This window comes from Catharus ustulatus, chromosome 6 (genome assembly GCF_009819885.2).
Source record: "Catharus ustulatus isolate bCatUst1 chromosome 6, bCatUst1.pri.v2, whole genome shotgun sequence".
NCBI classification, from domain to species: Eukaryota; Metazoa; Chordata; class Aves; order Passeriformes; family Turdidae; genus Catharus; species Catharus ustulatus.
Genome location: NC_046226.1, coordinates 61,456,587 through 61,472,840, shown reverse-complemented (window position 1 = coordinate 61,472,840; position 16,254 = coordinate 61,456,587). Strand labels below are relative to the sequence as shown.

At 37.9% G+C, this 16,254-nt stretch overlaps 1 protein-coding gene across 3 annotated transcripts in view; it reads right to left on the bottom strand.

Annotated features, from left to right (window-relative positions):
- The window catches only part of IMMP1L (inner mitochondrial membrane peptidase subunit 1), a 30,862-nt gene that overhangs the window by 12,953 nt on the left and 1,655 nt on the right, over window positions 1-16,254 (bottom strand). Inside the window, exons 2-6 of one of the 3 annotated variants that reach the window (XM_033063163.2) lie at window positions 9,720-9,836; window positions 9,271-9,604; window positions 5,131-5,263; window positions 4,274-4,362; window positions 3,597-3,723 (exon numbers count right to left, since the gene is read on the bottom strand). In XM_033063163.2, the coding sequence (XP_032919054.1) occupies window positions 3,597-3,723; window positions 4,274-4,362; window positions 5,131-5,235 (321 nt within the window). In that variant the 5' untranslated portion in view covers window positions 5,236-5,263; window positions 9,271-9,604; window positions 9,720-9,836. The remainder of the gene's footprint in view (window positions 1-3,596; window positions 3,724-4,273; window positions 4,363-5,130; window positions 5,264-9,270; window positions 9,605-9,719; window positions 9,837-16,254) is intronic. The other 2 variants (XM_033063162.2, XM_033063161.2) reach the window with 2 other exon arrangements.

The following is a 16,254-nucleotide window of genomic DNA, read 5'->3' as shown; positions in this document are numbered from 1 at the left end:
TCTGGGCTCATACCACATTGCCTCTGATACAGAAAAAATACATTTTGCATTCTTAAATGTTTATTACAGTAAATACACTTGTTTCTAATTAGAAATGTACACTTAGCACAAAACCAAAAAAGAGCCCTGCAAAACTGCCAGCCTAATGCTCACATTCCACACCAGATATCAACACCTTTTCCTAACTTTGTAATACTATAGCAGCTTATTCAAAAAAGGAATTTAATTATACTTTGATGTAAATAGGAAGATTTCCCTAATTATTGGTAATTATTGTTTCCCTAATTATTATTCTACAGATAAACTCCAATCTTATGTACTTAAATTGTAATTTCAGCACATGCCTGATTTATACAACTCATATATGTGGCATTTGTTCCATCAGCCTGTAATCCAACAGCTCCATCAAAAACAATTTTTTGATACAGCTTTACACTTAGTGCACTCAGACAAAAATTATTTTCTCTTATGATGCATTCCTTCAGTTAAATACAAGAGCAAGAGTATTTTAACTGCCACTGCTATCGTGCATTTCTACTCAGCTGAAATACCTCTTTTCAGAATATGATTTTTTTGTTTGTTTGTTTGTTTCTTTTCATTATAGCTTGGAAGGTTGGTTTGTTTTGTTTGCTTTTTTTAAATCTACATGTATCTCCTTGGTTGTTTGCAGCAATAATGTATCTCATCTGTGTAATTTTACAGAGCAAATTGTAAACAGAGTTCTCCATTCTCCTACCTACACATAAAGGCATCCTGAGAAGTATATTCATGAATGAACCAGCACCTCAAGCAGGATCTGATTTTAGCATCCTCTTAGGCTTCAGGGTAAGAACTGTGACAATGCTTCTAATCCCCAACTTCAATCCTGTAAAATATGCCAACACTACCACTGACAGTCAATACAGTCTAAGAACAATTCCTACTAATGTGGTGCTGAGGATTCCCCTTTTAGGGCAATTCTAAGGCAGGTGCTTACAGGCAATTTCACCCTCAGCTGCACGAAGTCCATTGTATTGCCATTACTCTGCCATCTCCAGGGACTGGCTAACTCAGAAAACCTATCCACTAGCTGGCAACCACCAGCACAGACTGAAGCAGGGCTCTGAGCTGCCTAATTTGGCAATATTGCTGGCATCTGATATTCCTATTTACTGTGTAAGTCTGCAAACATGACAGGAACTTCCCAAAATAGGAGACAAGCCCTCAAGGAAAACTGAGCAGTTTGCTATAATAAAAACAAAGGCTGCTCTGACCTTACACACTTTGGAGTCACAGCATTCACACACCACTCAGATTTCCTGTTTGAAAAAAGGCAGTCAGTAGCCAAATATAAAGTGCAAAACTCATGACACGTGCCAAGCTTTGCTCACTTAAGGAGTGGCACCTTCCCCTGGCAAACAGACCCCCAGCAGCACTCCTGGCAATTTGGAATCACAGCCCAGGCCTTTCCCCAGTTTGGACAATCTTTTTTTTTTTCAAAAACCCACCTCAGGCAAGTACCAACAGAACAGCCAGTTCTCTGTACATCTGCTGCCGTTATTTGCTGTGAGGAATTCTGTGTTTAGGTTAAAAGCACATAGCACAGTGATTCAAAAGAAGGAATTTGATTAAGCAATTGCCTAAACATAAACACACATCACATTTCCCCTCCCCAACAATTTACTTAGTGAATAATCCAGCCTCAGTTACAAACACAAAGTACAGATATATCCACATTGCGAATTTACTCTTCTGTAAAGGAGGTGTCTCCTGAACAGATGGAAAGACCTACCTCTTTACCAAGCACTAAAGGCAGAAGGAAAACAAGTATCAGGCACAAGAGTATTTCCATTTAGATAATTTCTCCTCCTAGATACAATTTATGATGTAAGAATTACAAAAGCTTGTCACTTTGCTATATTTCCACACATTAGCCTTTATGAAAACAGGAAATGGACTCTGCATTGCCCATCTGCTCTTTTTCCTCATATTTTGGACTAAAACAAGACAAGAAATCCTGCACTAGAGCAGAAATTGTTCTGCTGCATATTCATTTGGTTACTTCAGTGTTTCCAGAAAAGCTGACATCCTGTTTTAAGTACAAATCTTTCCCAAACTTCCTCTTCAAGAGTAAGTCAAATGAGGAACAAGATGCTCAGAGAAATTCAGTCACAGCATTCAGGTTTCCCTCTCAACTTGAACTCCTCTGAAAAATGCGTATTCCATCACAATTAGGAGCTCCACTAAATTTGGAAGATTTCTTCAACTTGGTGAGAAAGGTGGGTTTGTGTTCTTTGGGGTTTTCGGTAGGTTTTTTGTTGGATAAATGGTTAACACAATTTGATCTGTGGAAAAATTAAATGTTCTGTCCTCCCCTTCAAAATGTAACAGAGAATGAGTTCTTTCTTTACGCCCACAAGGGACCCAAGTCTAAGAACAGCAGCTTCAGTGGCACTGGATTAGACCAGAAGTGCAGATTAGAGGTAGGTGCCCAAGATGTCTTGCCTCAACATTAGAGTGCAAGGAACAAATTCAAACCCTCAGAGCAGGGTATGGCTCATATCCTCATTTTCTGGTGCTAAACAAAATGCTGACAAGAATTTTTGCTTTTAGTAAAGACAAACTCCACTTCAGCTGCTTAATACAAATAAAGCAATGGTACCTGGAAGTTCCCTGGTGAAGGTGGCTGCCTCTATGGAAGCTAAACTCTTAAAGGATTTATGTGTCACACACTGCAGCTGCCTGTAAACAGTGTTCCATAAAATTCTCCACCTTCACAGCACAGGACTTTGGCCACATGCTCATTCTTCTTACTCTGAGGATGAAGTGGATATGAAAGGGCAAAATCACAGCTTTCTTGAAAGATTCAAAATACCTGGGAATATCTAATGGCTCCACAAGGTGCTGAATAGAGGTAACAATCAAATATGCCTCTGGGACAAGGAAAACCCTACATTTTTTTGTGATCATGATTCCTGAGGATTTTTCTAATGATAGCCTAAAAAGAAGTTGCTAAAAACATTTTATCACTGATCTTCCCAAACTTCTGTGAAGTCTAGCTGCATTAAGGACAAATGAGCATTAAGATTATTTTTCCCTTTTCATTGCACCACCTGACCTTTTGGTCAAGCTAGGAAAATTTATACTTTTCCAACCATACTGAGGAACATAAAATATTGCTGCATTGAAATAGCGACACACTAAAGTTAATTTTGAAAGAAAAACATTCAAAGCTACTGCAGAGTCAAATATTCACTTCTTAGTGTTTAAGATACAGGAACAGTTTTGCCTGAACACCAAGCACCTGAATCTGTCATCTGTACAGTACTTTTTATACAGAGAATGTCAGCGTATTTTTCCAGGAAAGAAGGACTAAGCAAAGAAAGAGCAAAAATATTATCTGTCTACAGTTCCTACACACACAAAAGGCAGAGAAAGACAGCTTGGCATACACAGTCTAAATGTACAACATTTTACTGTACATATTCAAGAATAATAATTTATTAATGTAATAATTTATGATTTATTATGAACCTCAAATATTGCAAATCCTTTACAGACCACCAGGCCTACTTCAGTAATCATTAATTTACATAGTAAGAAACTCTAATACTTACATAGCTGTGACTCTTAAGGAAATCTGAAGGATTGCTTGTGCAGACTTTATCCCCTTCCAAGCCAATTACTCTTTTACAGATATTTGATTTGGGGTCATTTGGGCTTTTCACAATTACAATATCTCCTCTGAGAGGAAAAAACAAAAACAAAAACAAACAGAAGAACTCTAATTACAAACTATTTGACTGAGTACACGGTCATCCATGTGTCTACTCCAAAAATATTCACACACATTAAAGATTGCCCATTATGCTGAAAATTCTTGTGTACAATTTTGGTTTCTTCAGTTTTACTCAGGTATAATTTTACAGAATTTTAAAAGTGAAGTTTTGTTACTTAGATCATTTATAAAACATTTAAGACTACAACCTGAGACCAGTTATACCCACAGTTGGTTTTCCAGACCAAACTGCTTAGAGAAGCAGCTACATTCACTCAATAGATTTTCTTCTATTTTTTGGACAAAGCTTTTAAAGTGACAATAGACTAAATCCAAACTGAATTTTGACAAGTTATTCATTGGGCTGTTAGTGCTGATAATTTTAACATCTTTTAGACACAATGAAAAAGTGCAAGTTAGAAGCAGAAAAATGCACAAAAAATAAAGGCCAAAATGTGGCTATTGAGAAGCCCTGGCAAAGAGAATGTCAGATGTGGTCTCAACAGAGCAGCATACTTTCGAATGCAATAGAAGTGGCGGCTGAGGTTCTCCGAAAAGACAATATCAGAGTTTTGAATGGTTGGTTCCATTGAAGGTCCAGAACACTGCAAATTAAAAATAAAGGAGAAAAAAAATTACTACTTCAAACTACTTTTATCTAAAATAAACTAATATTAAAATGATTTGCTAATAAATTTGAAAAGGTGGAATACAGAGAACTAGAAGTGAGCGCCTCCAAGGAATGTGTGATGCATTTAAAAGCTGAGGGGAGCCTCCAGAGCACCTCTAACTCTGTTACAGCTGCATATTTCCTTGGGGTTGGTCCTGAACTGCACTAGGTGCTACAGGCCCTTAAGGATTCCTTTCAGCACTGCATTTCCAAGAAATTTTTAGGAGCAGCACTCAATTTTTAGGACCAGCCTACCCCTTTCCCTTCTGTGGGACACAGAATCATCACAGAAGCTGCAAGAGCAGCTCACAGCCAAACTCCCCCATGCCCAGCAGCAGTATCTGCCAGATTAAGGACCTGAGGAGGAGGGGCAGGGAGCATAAAACACCCAGAAATTTGGCCAGAGTGTGAAACACAGGCATTTCCTATCAGTGACTCCAGTCTTACTTAAAGGATGGACTCTCTGCAAAAGGCTTAATCAGAGTTTTCCATTTACTTCAGTGATGCTTCAAGCAGTAACACATCAGAAAACATGAATGCCTAAAGTACAAATAGCTTTCATAAAGGCTGGACCTGCTTCCCATAAATTGTGTTATGTGCTTCGAAGAAAATCAAGAAACCTGAAATACTGGCACCATCATGTACAAAAGGATCAGTATTACAGTTTTGTCTCCTTTCAAATGTCATGAAAAGGAAGAGTTACCACAACAATTCCTCCAAGGTACTCAAAGGCACAGTGTGCTATGCAGCCATACTGCACTGTGTACCCCAGGAATCGGAAGGTTTTTCCTAGGGCATTGCGGAGCATCCTACAGTGCTGCGTTGCTCAGCTGGTTCTGCAGCAAAACACAAGAGGATCATTCATTGGAGAACAACCAGTCTAACATTAAATAAACCCAACAGTCATGAAACCATACAGTACAACCAACAAATAATCAGACAGGTCTGAAGAGGTGGATATAGAAATAAGGCATCAGGTCTTTCTGCTCTAAGCTGCAGCACATTAGCCTGTAAACATTTTCTGACCCCCTTCCCAGACATTCAGGTCCAGCTGTGATTAGCAGATTCAATTCCTGCAATGCTAATCTACTTAAAATGTTTCCTTACCACTATTTGATGGTTACACTCAAGAAGTGGAAAACAGACATACTGAAGTAATTGAAACACGTTCTACTTTCTGTAAGAAACATCATCCCCTTTATGTCAGTGTTGTCTTATCATGAACTAAAACCACTGCAAGATTTCCCTCCTTTAATAAGATGGGTCAATAGAGCTTGCTAAGCAAATAGAGTATGTTGAAAAAAAAAAAATGCCCACTTCAAAATGAAATAAAGACATCTTCTACATTCCACTGCATTTCACTAAAGACAGGAATTGAAAAGTACATGGCTTTATTTTCACAGCTCTCACTAGAATTTACTGGAATTTTGCCTGAATACATTCAAAAGATGACGATTATTGGGAGTAAATATTCTCTACCAAGTTCACTTCCTTGTTTCAAAAAAAATAAGAACTTTTTTATTCACATAAACTCCTCTGGACTAGAGCAGCTCAAACCAAGCTGTGATTCATCATTCATGAGATTTTCTGATTATTTTCACAGAAATGACCTGAAATACAATGGAAAACAGAAAAGTCTTGAATTGTGTCATTGGCAGATGCAGCACCCAGCTCACTGCAGGACACTGCAGGAACAGCTCCCCTGGAAGGGGAATGCACTTTCAGCAGAATTCATTCTGGTGAGGCACAGAAGTGGTTGGCTCTTCTCATTTAGTGAAAGCACCAACCAATCCTTAGGGCCAGACACACTCAGCCCAGAAATGTGGCTAGAAAAGGTGATAAAAGGAAGGTGGAGGCACAGTAGATGAATTTGAGTTGCAGAACTACTGTGAATGCATGACCACAGCTGTGTTTTGAGAGAAGTCCACCATCAATACTTCTTAAAACTTCTCAGTTCTGGGAGAAAGAAACATACTGCACAAGCATCCTTTATTTTTGCCCCATGCCATTCAGAAACCTTACATTAACATATTAAGATAATAGAGAATTTAGGCCCCTGTGGGTATTGCAGGTAAAAAGGCATTTACAAACAATGCATTACAATGCCCAGAGTACACAGATCAAACTGGAACAAATGAACAGTAACAATATCAAGAGAATGTGCAAACCTCCCATGCCAACAGCTCTCAGGTTGTAACTAAAATATTTTTATTATGAAATTCCAAACATCTGCAATGCATCTCAGAAAATAAGTTTCAAAGTGATTGCAAGCCATTTCCTTTTGGATTTTGGATGACACAAACCTAGGGACAGTTACCCTAGACATGTATTCCTGCAATACTCCTAAGTAGATTTGGGAGCTACTCAGGGAAACGCAGAGCTCAGAGTGGGCTCTGCCTGCTGCTAGAGCTGCCGTGGTAAGAAACTAACCACAAGGACAGAACATGAGAGAAGAGCTCTCAAATTTTGTTCCCAGTTCTCTTAAAATAAATTCTTAACTCCTGAGACATAGGTTTCACCAACCCCCATTTATAAATGTAGTAGGATTTTTTTTCAAATGGTCAAGCTTATCAGATTTTATGGTAACAATAAAAAAAATTTTAGCTTTATATAAAAGCTTTTGACTACTACCCAAGAAAGTGACCTGAATTATACAGTCTGACTCTGGCAAGGTACCTCCTGAGTATGGGAGGGTGTTTTAAATGTTAAGGTTCATCTTTAGACATCATCCCAAACAACCAAAATCAAAAAAGTTTCCATGAAGTGTAACAACTTCTATTTAATAAGTGATTGTACCAAAAGTAAGTCCAGTTTAAAAAAAAACTTAAAAAAAATTAGTTTGTTTAAAAAAAACACACAATTAACTTGAGCATCATTAAAATGTAATTTTTTCCTCTGAGAACTCTGTATCAGTACATTTTTTAAACAGTCATACTGTTGATCACAAGAAAGTAAACAGCTGAAGTTTTCCACGTCACACAATTTTAATACAAAGTACCATCAGCAGGCAACTCCACCAGATCGAACATAAGACCATTAAGCACAATAAAACAAATTATTTAAGTGACAGGCCCCTTGAAAACTTAATGGCTCTGTAGTATAAACATCCTTATTGCAGAACTAATGGTCTAAAACCTGTTGTAATTACTTCCAGGCACTACCTACTATCATATAGCAGGCAGCTGAAAAATTTATACTGAAATCAACATTGGTTAAAAAAGGTCACAAATCCATATTTATCCCAGAGAACACAATTTGGTTATTTTTCCACAACTGTACAGCAAATAAAATGCAAAATGTAATTACTATTATCTTCTGTTGCCTTTTCCTTCCTTAGCCTATGCTTTCATCACCAGGGTTTGTTTGTTTGTTTATAAAATTAATCACAGCTAGCAGGGCAGAAATCACTTTGAGCCACATGAATGACATCCAAGAGATGGGAAAGGATTAGTTCTCAGTTGCTGCCAGTTATAGCGCCAGGTGGCTTTTTCTGCAGTGAAGGTGTTACCGATAATCCCATTACATTGGTACTAAATCTTGCAGACATCAAAATTATCACCAAGGTTCCTTTTCATCCCATCCTTTCCAAATGACTGGAAGTCGCTTCACCTGAAAGAAGTCAAATCCACATGCAGCTGCTGTTTTAGCAGCCAGCGGACTCCCTGAGAATGCCAATTGTGATCCAATTTCGCTGTGCTGGTGGCCCCCTATTCCCTGTCCAATAATACATCTGTTAAAAAATCCTACAGCTACAAATCAAGTTTAATCCTACCAGGGACCTCATGTTGGTCTTGTCTTCCAAAAAGGCAGCAGGTTTTGCCGTCTATCTCTGCCAGTGTCTGGGGAATACTCTTTAAATCCCAGCTCTACTTAGAAGAATAAGCTAAGGATCACAAAACATGACCTCAAAAACCCTGATATGACTATATTCTGACCCAGAGGCATTCATTCTAGGTGAAGATTAGAACTTTGCATAATAAGATTACACAGCAAGTGAATGATATCAAGGGACTATCCATATGCAGCCGCCTGGTTTTCTATAGACAGCCTGTGCTCTGCAATATGCAGTGCAGACGAAACAGAGCTTGGGCTTTCTAGCTGAAATAAAATAGATTCACATAAATTAGTTGGCCATTTCCAGATTCCTAAATCCCCTATTACATCTTTTATTGACAGCTCCTGTGAGGATAGCACAAATGGTATTCTCTTTGTACTCTTTGCTTCGGTAACACACTCTGAGGGAAATGTACATAGGTTGTCTAGAAATTAACATCTTGTTTGCTGTAATCTTGGACTACAATTAACTGTGTATATAATAAAATAAGAAAATCAATGAGTAGATTTATCATTTCCAGAAAACCAATGGCATTGTGGAAAACAATTTAAGAGATGGTGCTGAATTTTTAAATAAATGGAAATGAAAGTTGCAGGCACTGAAACTGTGACTAAACTCATCACTGGACTTGGTATTAAATAAATTTTTCACTTTCATAAAAATTTTCTGGTTGCATTTGCTTTATATGATGTTTTCCAATTCTGGAATTTCATTGAGTATGTAGTGACAGTTTATCAGTTTTTCCTTCCATAACAGAAACTCTTCTTCTAACAGTCTTCACTTCTAACCAGACACCTTTCTCTGCACATAGCTCGCACCATCTCTTTCTCACAGAATTACTCCAAGATTACTTTAAAAAAATCCAAAAAAGCAAACCAAAGAAAAAACTGCACATTGACTAGGCCATTTAAATATTTTTGTTTGAGCCGCTATTTATATTACACTATTATTTTAAAACTTCTCCATGAAATTGATGTTACACGTGCTAGAAGAGCAAAGGGTGTGTACCTTGTGTATTTGGATGCTTCCCATCTTAGATCCACAATATACAAAATGCTTTAAATATTCTAATTACAATCTGAGGATTCTGAACATCTAAAACAAAACAAAGAACAATTTTCAAAAGGTCCCTCTGTGCTGGGGATCAGACAGAATTGCTTTTTATTTCCAGCTGTTGCCTTACTCTGGAAGAAACACTGGACTTGCTGTGGCAAATGTGAGCAAGCTTGGTGATATCCTGGAAAAGATGACTTTTTTCACATTATCTCTACTAGGCACTGCCAGTTTGTCTCCAACGAGAGCTCCTTCAGCTACTGATCTCAAGCTGACAAGGAGTTTAATCCTGTAAACATAACACACATGACACAATTCACTGGTGTTAAATAACCAGAGACTACTGACAAGAATGAGCAATTTTTCAACACAGATTTCAGGCAGTTCTCACTGATTCTATTTACCTTTGGGAAGCAGCTCCTAACACTTGCACAACCCCGAATAAAAAGCTGTTTTAATGGCCAGATGGATTCCAAAGCTTCTCCTCCTCTGCAGTTCCATACACTCCTCTCTGCTGAACACTGAAATCCAGCAAAGGCATGGTCATACATGGCAAGCCTAGGCCTCTAAGGGAGGCCAAAATATTCACTTTACAGTCTTCTGCAACAAGGTCAAAGTCAGGACAAACACCAAACGTCTGGCAGACTCCACAGTCCCCTTTCTGGTAACTGAGAAAAACAGGCTGTGCCTATGTCACAGTGATCAAATAACCACATGTGTTTGTCTTAAATTTCAATACATTCACTTTCTTGAGACACAGACATATAAACACTGAAAATTCATTTCAGTTTTGTAAGACAAAGAGTTATAAACTTAATTTTCACATTAGGCACTATAAATCTACAACCCTGCAGAATCTGAAATTGCCCATGGCTCATGTGTCCCCTACACCTCCAGCTGACACATCTTGTGGAAACATGATTTTGGAAATACTGCTCAAAGCAGTGAATAGAAGAGGGGTAAATAACTCCCTTATGCACTGAGAACTAAAAAGGTTGCTTGCTTAAAACATTTTGTCATTACAAAGAGGATGGTTGTTTGGTAAAAACCAGCAAACCCAACAAAAAAACCACAAACAAAACCCCAAACCCTCTCCACATGAAACAACCCCTCCACAGTTCAGTACACCATCAGCAAGACTATTTAGAAAAAACACAATTGTCTCCATCTTATCCCCAATGTTGGTCTCAGAGAAAAAGCCATCGTTGAGGAGTGTTCCACAGTAGTTTAGGAACCCAGAAGTCACAAAGTATCAAATCTTTAAACAAATAGAAAATCAAAGTTGACAGACAATTAAACCATAAACAAACCATTAAACATCTGAAAAATAGAAAAGCAAAAAACAAGACCAGTTTTAGCACTGTAAGAAAATAGCAGTGAAGAATTCTTCTGTATGTTTATCAATGCTCCCCAGTTATGAGCATCACCTTCTAATGAAATTGCTTATGCACGCTCTGCATTAAAGAATGTTTTAAAAAACAGGAGAAAGGCAGCAGTCAGACAAGAAAGTGCTCGGTGTTTACATTTTCAAGTTACCTGAACAGAAGAAAAATACAAATCAAGTGCTTATCACTGCTATTATTCTGCAAAAACGTTGATTGCTTTCCCAAACTGCTTTTAAGTTACAAAGTTCTGAATACACACATGTACATGGATTTGAGGACTTTAAGAGTAAAATGAGAGTTTATGCAGTAGAAATAAACTGTAATCAGTATTTTTTCTCATTGTTCAATAAAATTTTATTAGTTATTTCAGAGCTGTTTTATGTGTAAAACACAACTTCTGTAAGGTCTTCTCCACTTACAGATACAAGTATAAAAAAGTTCCAAACATCAATAGATGAGTGCAATGATATTCAGTCGAAGTTAATCCCCAGACATCCAAATCCATGAATAAAAATTCATCAGTTTTAAATACACTGAGCCTATTAAGCAAGAACAAAAGCATATGCACAAAAGAGCTTTTAATATATTTCAAAGCCCACAAGAGCCATGGTCTCATTAAAATTATAAATTACACAAACATGGAATAAAGATTCAAACTGCAGTGCAGCTAAGCAGATTACAACAAACCCCGCGTTCCATATGATAACACACCATGGCCCTCCCAGATGGGGGCTTGGAACAAAAAGGCCATCACTGCAGCTAGGGAAAACCTCCTTGTGATCTCTGGTTTCTGTTCAGCAGATGACAGCCAAATAATATGTTGATTATTCTGTTTGTGCTGCTAAGCTTGTAAGATGGAATAAAAGCGATATGATCTATTGTGAACTCCATGCTAATGTGTTGCTCCACTCATAAATAATATACTGAATTTATTCTGAAACTATCTTTTTATCTGACTTCCAGGTTTTAAATGCATGAACTAAAATAGAAAGCTGGCATAAGCTATTATTTAATTTGATGGTTTAAAGTAAAAGATACAGCTGACACAATAATAAATGTGAAAACTGACTACTTAGTGAATCAAATAAGTAGAGGTGCCTTCCTCCAATTTAGCAAATAATTCCAAGTTGAGGTGCAGAACACCTGCAAGACATGAGCACATTCCAGCCCCACAAACTGCACTCTCACTAATATCAAACATCAGCAAGCATGGCCTGCATGGCTCATTTTACCACAGACATCCACCCCAGACAGGAGTTTCAAATGAGGACACAAACACTTCTGGAACAGAAAAGCAGTACAGAAACAACCACTGTATAACTTCACTAGCATTGTCTCCCTCAACTGCCTTCTTAAATCTAGTTGGGTTTTTAATAAGTGATCAGATTTTATTTCATCTAAATTTGCTCATCTGGTTTGTTCCAAAAGTACAGAACATGGTTTGCCCTTTCTCCCATTACACATTGCTTTTCTAAAATGAAAATCAGTGACTGGTCATACAGCTTCTTTCACAGCTATTCTGTGCATGTTAAGAAGATTGATGGTACTCCTACAATTTAATGTTTGTGAATTTCAGTTCTTTTGAGCCAAAAATGCTAAAAAATCTAGTTTAAAATCACTGTGGCTCAGCAATAGCCTAGGAACACAGAGATCAAACAGTGCTTCACACTTCTTGGACCAATGGAAGCACAATCAAGAAAAGGTGGAAGCATGAGGCTCCAAGAACGTGCAACAGTTTGCTCAGAAATATAAGAGCTGGGTGTGAAAAAAAAAAAGCTCCATTACCTTTCTTCCTCTGCTAGGGAGACAGTCACAGCTGTAAATCATAGAAATACTGAAGAGACACACAAATTCTAATAAACCTTAGGGCTAAAACTCCAGATTAATTACCCCCTCATAACACATATCTGTTCTTTCCATACAAAACCAAGACAGGACTTCAAAATAATTTGTGAAGCTCACACTTCCAGCAGCATCCACAACCTCTGGTGTGTCCCATTTCCAATACACTGAGTTGTTCTGCAGTAACCAGTTACAGGATTGTTATTTCTAGGACCTTGACAACACTTTGGTTTCCCTCAATCTGTTTCAGTATCTACAGTTTTAAATAATTTATTTTTATTCCTCTTACATATATTATCTCACATAAAATGCAATTTAGTACCTAGGGGGAAAAATGCTGTTCCCAGATACACACTCCTCAAATGGGATTCCCACAAATACAGCACTTCTGGCAGCCTCAGTGTAGGAGATGGAAGAAGCTGAATCCACTGAGATAAGGAATAATGATGGTTTGCTAAAATACAGCCTGGCTACAAAAAAAACCAAAGCCAGATATTCAGTGCTTCCTGATGGTTTGTTTTTTTCCACCAAAACATTATTCCAAATTTGAAACTATTGAAGTTTCCCTAAGAAGCCAGTTGTGAATCTGGATTTACAATGGGTTTTACTAGATTGCTTGCTTGTCTTTCATCCAACTTTGTAACTCACACCGGAAAACCTAAATTTTACTTCCTGACTACTTAAAGGCCAAAATTACTATTTTCTTCATCTGCCCCTTTAGTGACCTAAAGTCAAAGTTTTTTGAAGAGTAGGCAAGGCTCTGTGTGGAATTAGACATCACTACATCTGCAGCACACCCTGGTTCAGGCCCCACTCTGTGGATGGCCAGAGTGCTGTGAAAGTTGGTGGTAGCTGAAAAACCAAGCTAGCATTCCTGCCTGGAATATCTATGGGAGACAAGTTCCACGTTTATGGGTCTCACCAGGAAGTATGACAAATACAAGGAAAATAGTCTCAATTAAATACAGCACTAATCTGGATGATGCTTATTAAGACACTAAATTAAACTCACAATTCACTTTCAAGATTATTGTTCTGCAGGTTTCAGTAATACTATACAGTTCTGAAATTACAGAAACATAAAGTCACTTTTAAAATAATTTCTTGTTTTCAGCACATACTGCTTTAACTCATGTCTTCTAATTTCCTTCTTGTTTAAGAGCTGTTTAAATTTGACAGAGGTTTAAATTCTTTTCCTGTTGCTCAGGATACCCACAAGGATGAATTTAGGTAACATCCAGAGGATTTCTGAATAAGATCATGTTTGATATAAACACTCCAACTAATTCTTTCATTTGCCATAGACTGACTGGATAAGCAGTCTTTAAGCTTTTTCACACTGAAAAACCAGGTCTTTTGGTGGCAGAGTTTCCAGGATTAAACATTCTTTCCAGTTGTTGGCTCATAGCCTGAAGATCCTGCACTTTCAAACTTATCCCATTCTAGCTAGTTCAAAGATCAGGAAAATGAAGCCATCTTCTTTGCAGCCATAATCCATGACCCATGCTGTTAGATACTTAAGAACATCTCAAAAGCAAACTACCTTGTTTCAGCTCCCAGCAGGAGCTCAGCAGGGCTCTGGGTCACATGACTGCAAACCCAGCCTGGTCAGGTGACTCGGTGGTTAATCTGATTTGGTGACTATAAAACTTTAATCAGTACAGTCTAATACCAGCACATTCCACAACTGATGAGCGAAGCAGCCTGGAGATGGAACAGCAAACACTAATAAGATTATGAATTAAAACTGCCACTAGGATGTGGATTTCTGGTTCTCTATCCAGCAGAAAAATATCACTGAAAACTGGTCAGGCAGAGACATGGGTTCGGAAGCAAATGGGCTGGGGTTTTCAAATAAAATGAACAGCATTTTGTTTAAAGACAAGAGCGTTAACTGAAGGCCCCATGAGCCTACACAGGCAACCCACGTGGTAGAGAGGCCACCACAACTCTGCTTCTCTTATCAACCACAAATAGCCAAAGCACACTTCAAGGGCTGCTGTTTTGGGGATATCAGGATTTTCCCCAAATCTGTAGGCTGCAGCTTTTGAAGAGAAATGCCACATATTTGCAAATTAAGTTCCAACCTTTCCCCAAATGCTCTGATTACTCTCTCACTCGCCATTGTATTCCCTCCATTTTTTTTCCCTTAGGGAATTTTCACCCAAAACCCTCTTAATCCATTTTAGAATCTGCATTTTGCATGAACAAGTAGCTGAATTGGACCAGCAAGTTTGCAAGAAGTGGAAAACAGAGAGTTTGATTTCTCCACAGCACAGTTAGGATTTGCAGTTAAAACTGACATCCCCATTTGACCAGGTCTATGTGACAACATGTGAGTTGTGAGGAAGAAAAGTTGATTATTCTACAGTTTAAGACATCCCAAAATAGACAAAAATGTTTCAACCTCTTTATTCTCCAATGAGCTGAGTACGATCACTGTCTATTGCCACAGCTCAGCTGACAATAAACAACTTCCTAAGACATTTCCTGAGCACTGGAAATCATGCCCATGTTCCTTAGTTTCTCTGTATTTCCATTCCACCTGTAAAGCAGGAACAGTAGGACTTGTCTACCTCATAATGTTCATTTGAAGATTAGGGTAATGTCTAGAACTACAATTCCTGCGGTCTTGCTTTCTGCCAGACAGCAGATCCTAGTGCGTTCTTCCACACCAACTGAAAATTTACTTTTCCAAAAATGGCCATGTGAATACAAGCAAACCTTCAGTATCATTCAAAAAGAGTGAAAAGCTATCATTATTCATGAAAATGAAACATCATTGATTTAAAAATAAACACGAAATTAAACTTCCATTTAGTAAGTTCCATCTCTGAAATTTGTCTGAATATTCTCATAAACACATATACAGTTGGAAAGCTGTATTGTATTAAAATGTTAAAATTTAAAAAAAAACCCCAACTATTGGAAAATAACTTATTTCCACTCGCTTTCTAAATCAGTAGGACTTTAACTGCACTTATCAGGTTAAGATGTGGCTGGGGAAAAACGAACATCACAAATATAACTACTAACATATTCTAAAAGTTCAGTTCTCCTTCTGAAAAAATTGTATCTACTTCTGCATTATTTTTGTTATGTGTGAAACAGTCTCTCCAGCTGTAAGTTACATTGTAAGACCCCATTTCTCTACATCTGGAGGGATGCCTACAAAAAAAATTGTAACAAAAATATCACTTAATGTAAAAACCCATGAAATTCTGAAATAACTACAAAGTTCACAGCTAGCAAGACACTCCCCACAGTGTTTATGCGTTCTTTTCCATACAGCACCAGCTCAGCAGGATGGCACAAAATCAAACCATTAAGAAAGTCAATGGATAGTTCCTAGTCAGGTTAGTGAGCTCAAGGAGGAAACTGATAAGCAGCAGGGTTTGCTGGATGGTAAGCAGAGGAGGAGAAGGGAGTGACACTTTCTCTTTTGCCCTGACCACTGGATCAGCTCCTGAGCCACTGAGATTTCCAGTAAATGTGCAGTTTATCCAGAGAAGAAAACAAAAAAGAGAGAAAGACTTATTTAGCTTCCAGTTTTAATTGCCCTGTAGGAAAATGAGGTTGAAAAAGTATAAAAAAAACCCTTATATGTCAGGCAAGTAGCAATGAGAAATGAAAGAACAGAAGAGAGGGCTCAGCCCTGGATGTATGTTTACACCTATCCTGTGAAGTTAAGACAACCTATAATAGTGTATTT